The sequence below is a fragment of the Cimex lectularius genome, unplaced genomic scaffold, assembly GCF_000648675.2.
Source record: "Cimex lectularius strain Harlan isolate CLEC.00 unplaced genomic scaffold, Clec_2.1 scaffold61, whole genome shotgun sequence".
Classification (NCBI taxonomy): Eukaryota; Metazoa; Arthropoda; class Insecta; order Hemiptera; family Cimicidae; genus Cimex; species Cimex lectularius.
In genome coordinates, this window is record NW_019392650.1 from 1,517,690 (window position 1) to 1,529,787 (window position 12,098).

Genomic DNA, 12,098 nt, shown 5'->3' on the forward strand with positions numbered 1-12,098 from the left:
ATTTATAAATTATTAATTTTTAATTTTAATTATACATACTTTGCGTTATGAGCCAGTGAATAACAAACGTGTTTCCCTCCTGATAATTATAAATCGTAAAACGAACAAAAAAAATCGTTGTAAAAGGATGCAAAGTCTTTTACCATTCTCAGTTCAAAATAAAATTGTAAGGCTTGCTTAACCACCCCTATAATATGTATATGTACTATGTAAATAAAATTTAGTCGAAATGAGGGGATCGATTACATATTTCTCCTCAATTATCCGGCAATTATTTTTTTTTTAATTATTGCTTGTCGGAAAATGAAAGTTATGTTATGACGTCACTAAACAATAGAATTCAAAAATCAACATCAAACGGACTTCAATGTTTTTTTTAAATGATGTATTTATTTTAATTATACATACGTTCTTGCATTGTGCAAATCAGTAAACGCATTTCCCTCCTGCTAATCGGCATTAAAATATTTTTTAAAATGTAAAATTTGACAGGAAAAACGACCGTTTATCTACGGTTAGGGGGCCACGTTAGCTTTCTCACTTCAAAATAAAATTTGAGGTGTACAACCAATAAAATATATAATATTCTTGTCGAAATCGATTATATTTTGGTTTTAAGCTTTCCGGCATTTATTTATAGACTGTTAACGTTGTTTTAATTATTTACTCTGCGGAAAATGACAGTTGGACATCGATCAGCTGTAAAAACTCATGACGTCACTTAATAATATATTACAAAATAACTGAAAAATGAACACACTTTGGGTTTAATTTAATTAATAAATCAATTTTTAATTTTTTAATACACTTTGTTTTTATGTGCAAGTTACTGACACAATTTTAAGAGATTTTTCTGTAATTCTATTAACTTTAGAAAATTAAGAAATATAACAGAGAAATTCAGTGGTTAGCTCGTTAATTATAAAAACAGGACATTTATGCGCATATTTAATTTTTGCATAGATTTAGTACTAGGTTTTTAAAGGATTAACACCTCGGGATGTATTTCGGACATGATTTAGTGTTTCTAACTGTGTAAGACGGGAATATAAACGGACCGAACACCTCAGCGACCGCAGGTGAATGTTTTATTACATTTTAACATTAATAAACAGGCGGTAGTGGAGAAGATGGGTTTAAAAATTAAAAGAGGCTTTGCTTGGGACATACGATCGACGGCTTATGGAGCATAATTGAGATAACGGATCGGCGGACACGGAATAAACAAACAAGGGAAAGACTCGTGTCGCAGCTCGGCCAGGTGAACGGCGGCGGGCGGCGGACGGAAGGACGAAAAATGAGGAAAAAGAGTTGGTCGGACTCACCCGGGTCCTGGCGATGGCTCTGGCTGGCGATGTTGGCCGACGAGCCCGGGCTCATTTCTCGGCTTTTGGCTATGAAACGCAATGAAAGCGGTCAGCGAGCGGTCGACGCGGTCTTCGGAAGCGAACTGATTTCCGCACACGGCCGACGACGTGACCGACCCCCGATAGGTTATGGCGGTTCGACGAACGGCCGGCAGATGGCGCTGCTAGCTGCTAACTTGGAAACACCTTGAACTTTTGGGAAAAAATTTACACAAATCAGTTTTTTTTAAATATATAATTAAAATCACCCACAAAACTCAATTTAATACAAAACAAATTTAAGAACAAATAATGTCAATTGAAATGAATTTTAAAAAAATGATAGTCAAATGCGATTCACAATATAGGAAACATCTTGACCTTTTGGGAAAAAATTTACACAAATCAGTTTTTTTTTTAAATATATAATTAAAATCACCCACAAAAACTCAATTTAATAAAAAAAATTATTAGACTTAAGAACAAATAATGGCAATTGAAATGAATTTTAAAAAAATGATATAGTCAAATGTGATTGACAATGTAGTAAACTTCTTAAACTTTTGGGAAAAAATATGTACACAAATCATTTTTTTTTAATATATAATTAAATGAAAAAATAAATGGTAATTAAAATGAGATTAAAATTAAATGATATCAAGTGTAATTCACAATATTGGAAACATCTTCAACTTTTGGGGAAAAATGTACACAATTTTTTTTTTCAATATATATAATTAAAATCACCCACAAAATCTCAATTCAATATGAAAAATAATAGATATACAATAATACAAATAATGGCAATTGAAATGAAATAAAAAATTAAATGACATACTCAAGTGTGATACACAAAGTTGGAAACATCTTGAACTTTTGAAAAAAAATTAACACAAATCACACACAATCTCAGTTTAATATAAAAAATAATATGCTTCATAAGAAATAATCGTTATTGAAATGAAATCACAAAGAAAAGTTAACTGATATATTCAAATGTAATTCGTAAACACTGAGGGGTGATGAACCTGTAATTTAGTCGATATTGGTCATACTTATTATCATTTAGTTATTTATTATTTAGTTTATTAGCATTTCACCATCCTCAGTGTTGGCTCTGTACGTGCATTTTTGTAAAGTCAAGTCTGTTTATAAGGTTGCAACGAGTGGGTTGCATTGTGATTGGCAATAGGGTGTGGAAGGGGTGGAATAAGTCACAAAATTAAGGAACCTTTATAGTTTAAAATAAAAGTCATTTTGAAATTAAATTAATCTTTAAATTCACAGTGGTTTGTTTTATGTTAAATCTTTTAACTTGTTTTTGTTGTTTAGTGAAATGTGAAATGCAACATGGAAATGGAAATAAAGTTATTTATTTCCGCTATATGAATCAATTTCAGACTTCAGGCCCAAGGAAAAATGGCATAGATAAAAACATCCACATCTGAATAATTGGAAATTGATATAAAACCTTAAATTTTAGAATAGAGAAAATTTTAAGCACAAAAAATTAAAGGCCATTCATATATACCAGCATGTAACATGGCAGACACGGTATAAACATGACAGCTCAATACGAGCATCAACAAATAAATTGGGAGTAGAATGAAAATGTACCTACCTACTTTTTTTAAACTAAACATGTTAAAAATAAAAAACTTTTCGGTTGAGCAAAGCAACATCGAGGAAAGAAGTTGGATTGTGTGGAAGTAGGACAAAAAAGTGTAATAAGATATGATGTGCATACAATAAATTTAAAAATAAAAAAATAAAAATAACAATACACGCTCTAAAAAGACCTAGTAGACAATGAAGACAGATTTCATATCCTCGAACCAGTTCAATTAATTTTTCGATGTTCATCCCTTCACCAATGCCATAGACATGCACCAGCTCAGATAAAATAATTACTATGCATGAATTCATGCACAGACATGTGCCAGCACAACTAAAATATTCTTTACAACAATACTGGCCATTGCTGGCGAATGTCTGTACATGCACATTCCTCTCAATTCCTGCAGAAGTCTCTAGAACAGGGGTGCTCAAACGGTCGATCGCGATCGACCAGTCGATCGCGAGTGCTTTTTGAGTAGATNGTAAGTAGTCTAAAAATATTGAGGTAGATCGCCAGCAGTTCAAGTTTGAGCACCCCTGCTCTAGAAGAATTAAATGACACATGCAGTGAAATTAATCAAATTAATTCAGACAAACTGCAAAAAGAAGCTTGAATATTACATTATTTTTAATTACATTACATTATTATTACATTATTTTTAAATGTTCAATAAATTTTGGGAACAATCAATTTATTTGTTATTTGACTTTGACACAAGCTTTGACTGAATACTTCTTGTTTCATCATATATATAATTAAATTGATCACGGAGTTTTTTCATTTTCATTTTACACAGCTCACAGTCTTCACAGCCTCGAGAATGCAACTGAGAAAACATTGCGAATTTTTTTACGAACTGTGATTTCATTTCATTAGTACTTGGTTGAGAAATAATAGTGTATGACTTGCTCTTCTCTGAGTAACTGGGCACATTTGTTATTTTGTTTAGGTTTTTATTTTGATTAAGTATGTTGTTCTCTACTTGAATGGTGTTTTTAATGGATTTTTTGAACAAGGTAAGTTTGGACAAACTCGACTCTGGATATGAGCCATGAAGAAGATGAGGGTACTTTGGAGTATAGACTTTTGAGAGTTTGTCCATCTTTGTTTTAGCAAAATCATCTATTTGTTTACAAAGTTTAAGGTGGTCAACTGTAAAAATGGGAGGTGGTATGTTAGTAATTGTGGATAATTGAGTTTTATGATTTGGTGTTGATGACTCCTTACCACCAGCATTTTTTTCTGTTAGTTCCTTCCTTTTTGCAAATTCTTTTTGACTAGCTTTTATACTTGTAAGTAATCCGAGCAATGATGGGTTAGTTTGTACACAATGTAAAGATTTCTTCTTTTCTTGTTTTATGCATTTCTTATCTTTATCAACATCAGAAGTTTCTTCTATTTCTTTGCAATTCATTTCCACATTGTCTTTTATTAAATTGAATTTTTTTTCTGGTTTCGCATTCCCTATAGAACAAAAGAAATCATAAAGTTTTGAGAAGTAATTTACTTGGTTTGAGGAGATGACTGGTTTCTCTTTTCTTCCAAAATTCAAAAGGTTTTTTTTCTTTGAGAGAATATATGAAGTAGGCTCCATTTTGGTTTGATATAGCTTTGGCTTTTTAGGAGGTTGAAGCCTCATTGAGAAAATCAATTCTAGCAAATTTTTCTTCTCCACCGAACACTCAGTTTTGTGTTCAGTGAATTGAAATTTGTCTTTCCAATTGGGGACAGGTCTCTTTTTAAACTCTTTCAAATCAAAAAATTCTTTTTTCTCGCCATAATTTTCTGGCCAATTATCACCATTAAATTCAGATTTAGCAGTATCATTTTTTTGCATTGTTTTACATTCTTTGCAGATATTGTTTCTGTTTTGTTGGCATAAAATTTCTATTTCCGCACGCAGTTTGATGTCCTCTCCTTTTTTTTCACAACTTTCACCTTTGATGTCATCTTTTTTCTTTGAGAGTATGAGACTATTTTTAGAGTGCTTACGAATTTCCTCTCTTTCCTTCTCATCTCTCAATGTTTTAGCTTTGGCTTTTATCCTCTCTTCGATAATACTATTCGCCACACTCTCATTATTGTTGCTGTTCTTTAAAGATGGCAAATTACTTGACAAATTATCACTCTTTTTACTTTCCGTGTCAACACAATTTACAATGGAATCAAATGTGTTAAAGTTTTTGTCTTTTTCCTTACCCACGATTGGGGCAAATGGGGTTGATGCTTTTTGAACCTCTTTTATAGTAGAAGGAGATGATAGATGAACCTTTCGAGGAGTTGAAGGGGGAACAGGTAGAATTAATGGAGTACAGCCTTTATTACAAATTGCACAGTTTTCATTTTCTACAAATGGCATTGCTACAGGGGTTTCAGACGGTTTAAACTCAGGATTCAAGTCCACAGTCTGTTTGTTTGTCATTAGCAAATACTCTGGCTTCTTAGAAACATCCTCGTTGTTTCCGTTGCTGCATAGTTTCTTTATTAAAGTGCCGACAAGACTTTTTGCATCACAAATCGTATCATCAGGGAAATATTTGGTGTCCAAATATTTGAGTCCATTCTCTACATCCCTGTTAATGCATTTTGCAGCGTGCTCGACCAGCAGTGTCTCACTCTGGGTCAGCACCGGGAGATTGAATCTATACTTTATACCCTGTGGGCCTAGAATGACAGGAAGGGCGAAGTAAGAAGTTTCAGGCACTAAAATCGTTTTGGCCAAAAGTATTTCTGCAATATTTGGCTCTCCTCTCAAACCAGCTAATACCGAGTGGACGAATCTTACTGTTGCATATGCCTTATTCACAGATTCAGCTTGCCCTCTCGTCCTGTGAATCAGTGTCTCAGAATTTTTGATATCCCATGTCATTGAAAGCCAATTTTTCTAAAACAAATAAATATATCTTTTGTAATTGATTAATAATTATAAGATCATAGAGCTATGGTTTCATTAATTTAGACATCCTTACAAATAATTTATTAAACATTAGAATATATTTTTTTAATGAAATATCTAGCTTAATCACAATTGTAATTTCAGTTCATTTTGACAAAATATCCTTCATAAATACATATTTATGATACATCTCATTTGTGTTAATTTTTTTCTATAATTTTATTATTATAACTTCATGAATAATGCAATACATTATTACAAATTACAAAATGGCAAAAAAATAGAATACCTTCGTGAGGTTTAGAGTAGGCCTCGCCTGTGAAAATACTGGGACTCTCGTGTCTGGCGAGGAGCCACCAATGACAGGGAGGATGACTTTTCTCGGATCCATGTTGAGAAAGTTAGCTGCAAGTTTGTTTGCTCTGACATTATCAACCGCTGTCACGCCCAGGACTTTGTTGCAATCATAGACACCCAAATTAATCAAATACTCACTCACAAGAGGCAAAAGACAATTGACAGGGGATATAGCGACAAGGACTACGGCCTGTGGAAAATGCTTATTAATTCAAAGCAATTCTTGCTTTACATGTTGAAACTTACTTGAGGCGCATTTTCAGCAATCGCACAGGCATATTCATGCAACTTGCTACTCTCCTTGTGCAAGTTTCTTTTGTGATGGGGAACAAGTGATGTGATATCTTCCTGGTCCCCGATCAAAACCACATCGGAATTCTGAAATTTGCAATGTTTGATTGATTAAAAAAATGTTTAATTGATAACCTTACGGATTTACCTTGACAGCACATTGTAACTGATCTTGACCAATGTAAGCCCTTATTTTACACTGAGTGTTAATATTTGAGATATCACAAGGGAAGCCTACATCATCTTCATCGTACAAAGCGAGTCTGTTGATATGAGGTGATTGCTTTAGTAAAAATGAAGACAGTTTTGCAAATAAGCTGTTTAATCCAAGAATTGTTAACTGAAATAAGAAAATAAATAATAATTGTACATGGACTGAGAGTAAATATTTAAATTGTGTTATGATTCTTATTCATGCGAATATTATCAGAAATTTAAATTTTAAATCAATAGTTATGCATATTATTAACCTAAAACACAATTCAATAAATAACAAATTAAGTTTATTCAGTTTTAGTTTTCTTTATTTCTTATTTTTTACATCACTACAGTTCGATTCAATTTTTATCAATTTTGTATGTTGCATGGCACTTTAACTTTTTCTTACCAACTTTTAATTAATTAATTTTGTGTTTTGTTCTTGTTGAAATTTTAATTTTTAAGACTATTAATTTTTAAGACTATAGTATGAAACTTACCTTCTTCCGATTTACACAGCATTGAGCTTTTCCCATGTTGTGTATGAGTACGACTCTGCATGCATATATTTATTGTAAGTGTTGGTAAACTATTACATTTTTGTATATATTAAAAATTTGGGATTTTAATGTAATGTAACTAAAAAATAAGAATATGAAAAGTGTTGTTTCCAAGGTGATAAGGAATAAAAGTCAGCAAATTATTGTAAAAAAAATTTATTATATACATATGATTTAAACAATTGCTAAATCATATAATGTGCATCTTGAATTAGGTCAGTTCACTTTATTACAAGAAAATAAAGGTTCAATGGTTCTGAGAAATGCTTTTTCAAATTCGGCAGTACTAAATCTATCAACAGAAGACCTACAAATACAAATAAAAGTTTTTACACAAATTTAAAATTAATTAGTAATTTCAAATATGAATAAATGCTTACCGAGCAGCTTCCCTTATCTTTTTCCGGGTTGCTGGAGATAATTTAATAATTGCAGCAATCGCTTCAGCATATTCTCGTTCATCATATGCTAAGAACCCATTCCTGCTTCCTTCCGCTTCTTCGATTATATCAGCTTTGGGTCCACCAGAGCGATGTGCGACCATAATGTGGCCTGCAGCCATGCACTCAACAACACCTGAGGGTTATCAAAATTATTAACTTTGAAAAAAAAATTCAAATATTTTTTACCAATTCCAAAATGTTCATTCCACATGGCATGAAGACCAATCATGCTGGAAGCAAGTTCTTGTTTTAACTCTTCATATGTAACATTGACTTTAAATTCAACATTATTTTCAAGTGACAAATGCTTGCAGAGATCCATCATGTCCTTTACTCTAATATGGTCTTCACTGTCTCGACACGATCCGATGAACACTAATTTAATCTGTAACATCAAATAATAATTATATATATCAAATGCAATTTTACATCAAATAAAAATTTACTCTGTCCCAAGTTTCCTCGCTCACAATCTGCCTCAGCTCGTACAATGCTTTTAATTGAAGGGGATGGTCTTTTTCTGGTCTATACTGGCCAACGGACACAATTTTAATCTCCTTGCTTTCCCCTATGAATTTAAACAGTTATGAATTCCGCCGAGCAAAAATTAATTGTGACATACCTATGTCTTTAGCTAAAGGCATGGCTTGGAGTGATTTAGTGTCGCAAGGAGGATAAACCCTGTGGGTAGGGTTCTTTCCATCCCTGCAGCCCGACCAAATATAGGTGATCTGGTCCTCAGTCCATGACGAATTGACCATAATTGAGTCTGAATACCCTCCACAAATACTATAAACCTGAAAAAAATTGTATAGCTTCAAATAAGGAATAAATCTTTTGACGATAAACTTACCATAGCAAAGAGTCTGTAGTAAACGAGTTTTGCGAAGGAAAGAATCGGACTTCTTGCGACATGGGCACGGTTTGTAATTGTTACGTCTCGTGAAATCACTCTCTTGAGCATGTCTTTTGATATGGTAGGGTAATGTACATAGCAAGCCGTAGTGCAACCACCAATTAATTTGAACAATGGAAGTGTAAAGGAAAAGCCCATGCTGTCAATATACACATCTAAAATCATAGTAAAATTGTAAATAAATAATATGTTTAACGTAAATCTAATTACTATATTTTCAAAGTTCTAATCAAACAAAATAAAAGATATTTTGCATCATTATTATACAAGTTTAAAATAATAGATAAGCACTGATTACATTTTTAAATTATTCTAAGTAATTTAGTATTTTCTGTCTATTTTGGTCTTCCAATTCTTGTTTTAGTCTGTAAGACATATATTACTTTTACATCAACAGCAGTGAGGTCATTCAATGATCATTCTTTTACACATTTCCTTTTTTTATTTTTTTTAATGTATTTTCAAGGTCTTTTGTTCAAAACTTTTCTAATTTTTATTATTATTATAATAAGTCTATAGGGGATTGCGGTGGCCAGATGAGGTTTGAGGTGAGGGTGAGTATGGAGTTCACTTTTTGGAAAAGATAATTCTGCTCAGAGAAGTTTTAGCCAACTTTATTTATAGAAGTATATTTAATTCTTGAAATCCGGATCGCTACCTAAAATTTATGCAAGTAGAACTGTCTTTTCTAAAACGGTTTTATGCAAAGTTTAGAAACAAAACTCATCAGTATGAACTAGACTTACAAATTTCTTCTTCAACTGTACCACGATCAATGGGATATGAGTACACATGAAATTCAATTACCTGGTAAAAAAGCGAATAGGGCTTCACAACCGAGTGAAATAGATCCTAAGGATTGACAGAGAAGTGTAAAATGCGGGTATCGGCTTGCCTCGATGTACTTCCTCTTATGCAAATAAATAAATTCAACTGGTGACGATAAAGTGATGTTGAATCGTGTATATACTTTCTTGACTATCTCTGCTGGAGAGGCATTCAGATCTCCAGTGTATATTACTATTTTCGTCGAACTATATCTGAAAACATATTTTTTAATCAAGAAACTGTTTATTTTTATATTTTCGATGAGCTACCTTGCTTGAATTGCCTTGACCGCACACCACAGCACTCGTTCTCCACCGCCGCCAGCATTGCAGTACGGGTGAAACAGCGCAACTGAGAATGGCTGACCACTCTTTCTCGCTTTTTCTCTAACTTTCTGAAAGTACTGGGAAAAAAGAAAAGATGAATAACCGACTCAAACAAACTCTCTCTGATCATACCTTCTTGGCAATCAATGATAACAATATTATAAGTACTACTGTGGAAACTACGAGCACGAACGCCCATTGAATCAACGAAACTAAATTGATGGAATACATTTTAAAACAGCTAAAATCCATTTAAACTATTATCACATTCTTTTATATAAACTGAGTTGAAAGTTTTCCAAGTTAAAGTAGAAATCACGTCATCTCTATCTATACTTCCTATTAAAACTCATATCTCATTCTAATTAGATTTACAAACTACAAAAATTGACACGTTGACACAAAATAAAAGAAGCCGGGGAAGATAAAATAAAAACTGTTTTTCTAAAAATGACAAAAGTTCAAACAAAATACGTAATCAACAAAGAGGTTTCAGTACTGTATCTCACTATCTCTTATCAATACGATACAACCACATATCGACACACTTTCAAAGTACATTTGTTTAAATTTTTGAAATAGTACTAATAGGTTTGGTATGATACTGGCACTTCAAAATCCTCTGGTAAATGTTTTTTTATCAAAAACCAGAGAGAAAATATTTGAATTATTATGATATATGCGAGCTTTAGAAAGTTGGCTGTTTTGATTGACTACATTTTCTTGTGGGTAAAATGTCAGGTTTCAAATTGAACAAGTTTCTTTTGTCATAGCTTCTCTTTTGATTCTATTCTTTTTTTTTCTCTCAAATTTTCAGTTTAGCATGGACTTCCTCTTTGAAATGTTTTAGCAGTTCCCATGAGGCCTGAAGAGCCGACGGAGGACGACTGCTGTCACAACGGCTGCAACCCGTGTGTATTCGACATATATGAATGCCAGCTCGAGCGATGGCGGAAAGATGGTTTGGGAAAAAATAGCCCCAGATTTGATCTTCTTTCAGAAACTCATTTCAAAACCTTTGTGCTATCGAAGGTCCGTCGATTGACAGCTGACACAAATTTATACACCTTTACGGCTGTTAAAGACAATGAAAGCCAGCGTGGTTTGCTTCCGATTAAAGCAGGGCAGCATCTTATCCTTAAAATGAATGAAGAACTGAAAACAAATAAATTGACCACAAGAGCTTACACAGTTATCCCAAACAGCGAGGAAAACCAGAATTGTGGATTTGATGTGGCCATCAAACTCTATGAGAACGGTTTAATGTCAAATTACCTTAAAACATTGAACGTAGGTGATTCAACTCTATGGAGAGGGCCTTATGGCGATTTTTCTTACACCACTAATAAGTACCCTCATATAATAATGATATCCATGGGTACTGGAGTTGCACCGATGTATGCTGTATCAAAAGCCATAATATCCAATGATCAAGATGATACGATTATCACGTTTTTGTATGGATGCAAATCATCGGCAGATATAATCCTGAGGTCTGAATTAGAAAAACTGTCATCCTTTTGGAATTTTCACAGTACTTATTTCTTATCGCAAAACTTTGATATTAAAAACAAAAAATATTCTGAGAAATTCGTTGAAGGTCGAATAGGTGAAAGTGTTCTGCTAAATTTTATTAAATCAGTTGAGAGGGATCAATTTTTAATCTGCGGCTCTGAAAAGTTTTGCTGTGATATTAAAGGTTCACTTATTAAACATGGTGTTAAAGAAAGCAACATATTTATTTTCTAAGCCAAAGAAGATAAGAAAAGATTTATCCTAATATTTATTGGAATTTTAATGTTAATTTTGCTGTCACGACTACAGAATCGTATACAATGAACCAAATTACATTAAGCCCTCTTGTAGGACAGTAATAAAAAATACAATAAAATACCAATAACAAGACTGATCAGTAGAACAATTATTTTAAAGTTTTTGTTATTTATTATTTTTTGTTTCACTTTATTATGTATAAACTGGATGAGAATGATAATGATTGTTGTTTCTAATACACAACAACACCTCCTTCCCAAATATTAAAATAAAAGTAAACATAGGGAACTGATTAGTGATTTATTAAGCCAAAATCTGCACACACGTGTAGTGCTGGTACTGTGAGCAGGCAATTTAAATTTTGAAATCTCACCCTTACTACACTACACTGAGCCTAGATGAGAACAAAGACAGAGAGAAAAATTGAGTTGCTCAGCAGGAGCACATGAACATTGTAAATAGTGTGACCCACCCATTGTAAAGTTTATTATTATTACGAGCCCAATACAGGTGTATAGAGTTGAGCCTATCACTTCTTACTTTTCA

At 32.9% G+C, this 12,098-nt stretch overlaps 4 protein-coding genes across 10 annotated transcripts in view; 1 reads left to right on the forward strand and 3 right to left on the reverse strand.

Moving 5' to 3' along the window:
• Nucleotides 1-1,467, reverse strand: part of LOC106672673 (mitogen-activated protein kinase-binding protein 1) — a 174,836-nt gene extending 173,369 nt beyond the window's left edge. For 2 of the 4 annotated variants that reach the window (XM_014404272.2, XM_014404276.2), the window contains exon 1: nt 1,326-1,467. The gene's annotated coding sequence lies outside the window, so the exon portion shown is untranslated. The remainder of the gene's footprint in view (nt 1-1,325) is intronic. The other 2 variants (XM_014404275.2, XM_014404271.2) reach the window with 1 other exon arrangement.
• Nucleotides 1,468-3,638: 2,171 nt separating this feature from the next.
• Nucleotides 3,639-7,375, reverse strand: LOC106672703. Of its 2 annotated transcripts, XM_014404339.1 has the most exons (6): nt 7,207-7,375; nt 6,657-6,848; nt 6,464-6,595; nt 6,150-6,407; nt 4,192-5,848; nt 3,639-4,116 (listed from the first exon to the last, which is right to left on the reverse strand). In XM_014404339.1, exons 1-6 carry the CDS (start codon nt 7,240-7,242, stop codon nt 3,656-3,658), a joined length of 2,736 nt encoding a protein of 911 aa, XP_014259825.1. In that variant the 5' UTR covers nt 7,243-7,375; the 3' UTR covers nt 3,639-3,655. The 2 variants fall into 2 exon arrangements, with proteins under 2 accessions (XP_014259825.1, XP_014259824.1); XM_014404338.1 differs by having other exon boundaries at nt 3,639-5,848.
• A 31-nt stretch (nt 7,376-7,406) lies between these two features.
• On the reverse strand, nt 7,407-10,249 carry LOC106672682 (GDP-Man:Man(3)GlcNAc(2)-PP-Dol alpha-1,2-mannosyltransferase). The gene is made up of 9 exons (XM_014404291.2): nt 9,912-10,249; nt 9,723-9,856; nt 9,433-9,665; nt 8,563-8,780; nt 8,332-8,506; nt 8,156-8,277; nt 7,896-8,094; nt 7,647-7,842; nt 7,407-7,573 (listed from the first exon to the last, which is right to left on the reverse strand). Exons 1-9 carry the CDS (start codon nt 10,029-10,031, stop codon nt 7,483-7,485), a joined length of 1,488 nt encoding a protein of 495 aa, XP_014259777.1. The 5' UTR covers nt 10,032-10,249; the 3' UTR covers nt 7,407-7,482.
• Nucleotides 10,250-10,292: 43 nt separating this feature from the next.
• LOC106672683 (NADH-cytochrome b5 reductase-like) lies at nt 10,293-11,772 on the forward strand. 3 transcript variants are annotated; one of them, XM_014404293.2, is made up of 2 exons: nt 10,293-10,504; nt 10,597-11,772. In XM_014404293.2, the coding sequence occupies exon 2, from the start codon at nt 10,638-10,640 to the stop codon at nt 11,526-11,528; it is 891 nt and encodes a 296-aa protein (XP_014259779.1). In that variant the 5' UTR covers nt 10,293-10,504; nt 10,597-10,637; the 3' UTR covers nt 11,529-11,772. The 3 variants fall into 3 exon arrangements, with proteins under 3 accessions (XP_014259779.1, XP_014259778.1, XP_014259781.1); XM_014404292.2 differs by having other exon boundaries at nt 10,295-10,508; XM_014404295.2 differs by having other exon boundaries at nt 10,309-10,404.
• The last annotated feature ends 326 nt before the right edge of the window (nt 11,773-12,098 follow it).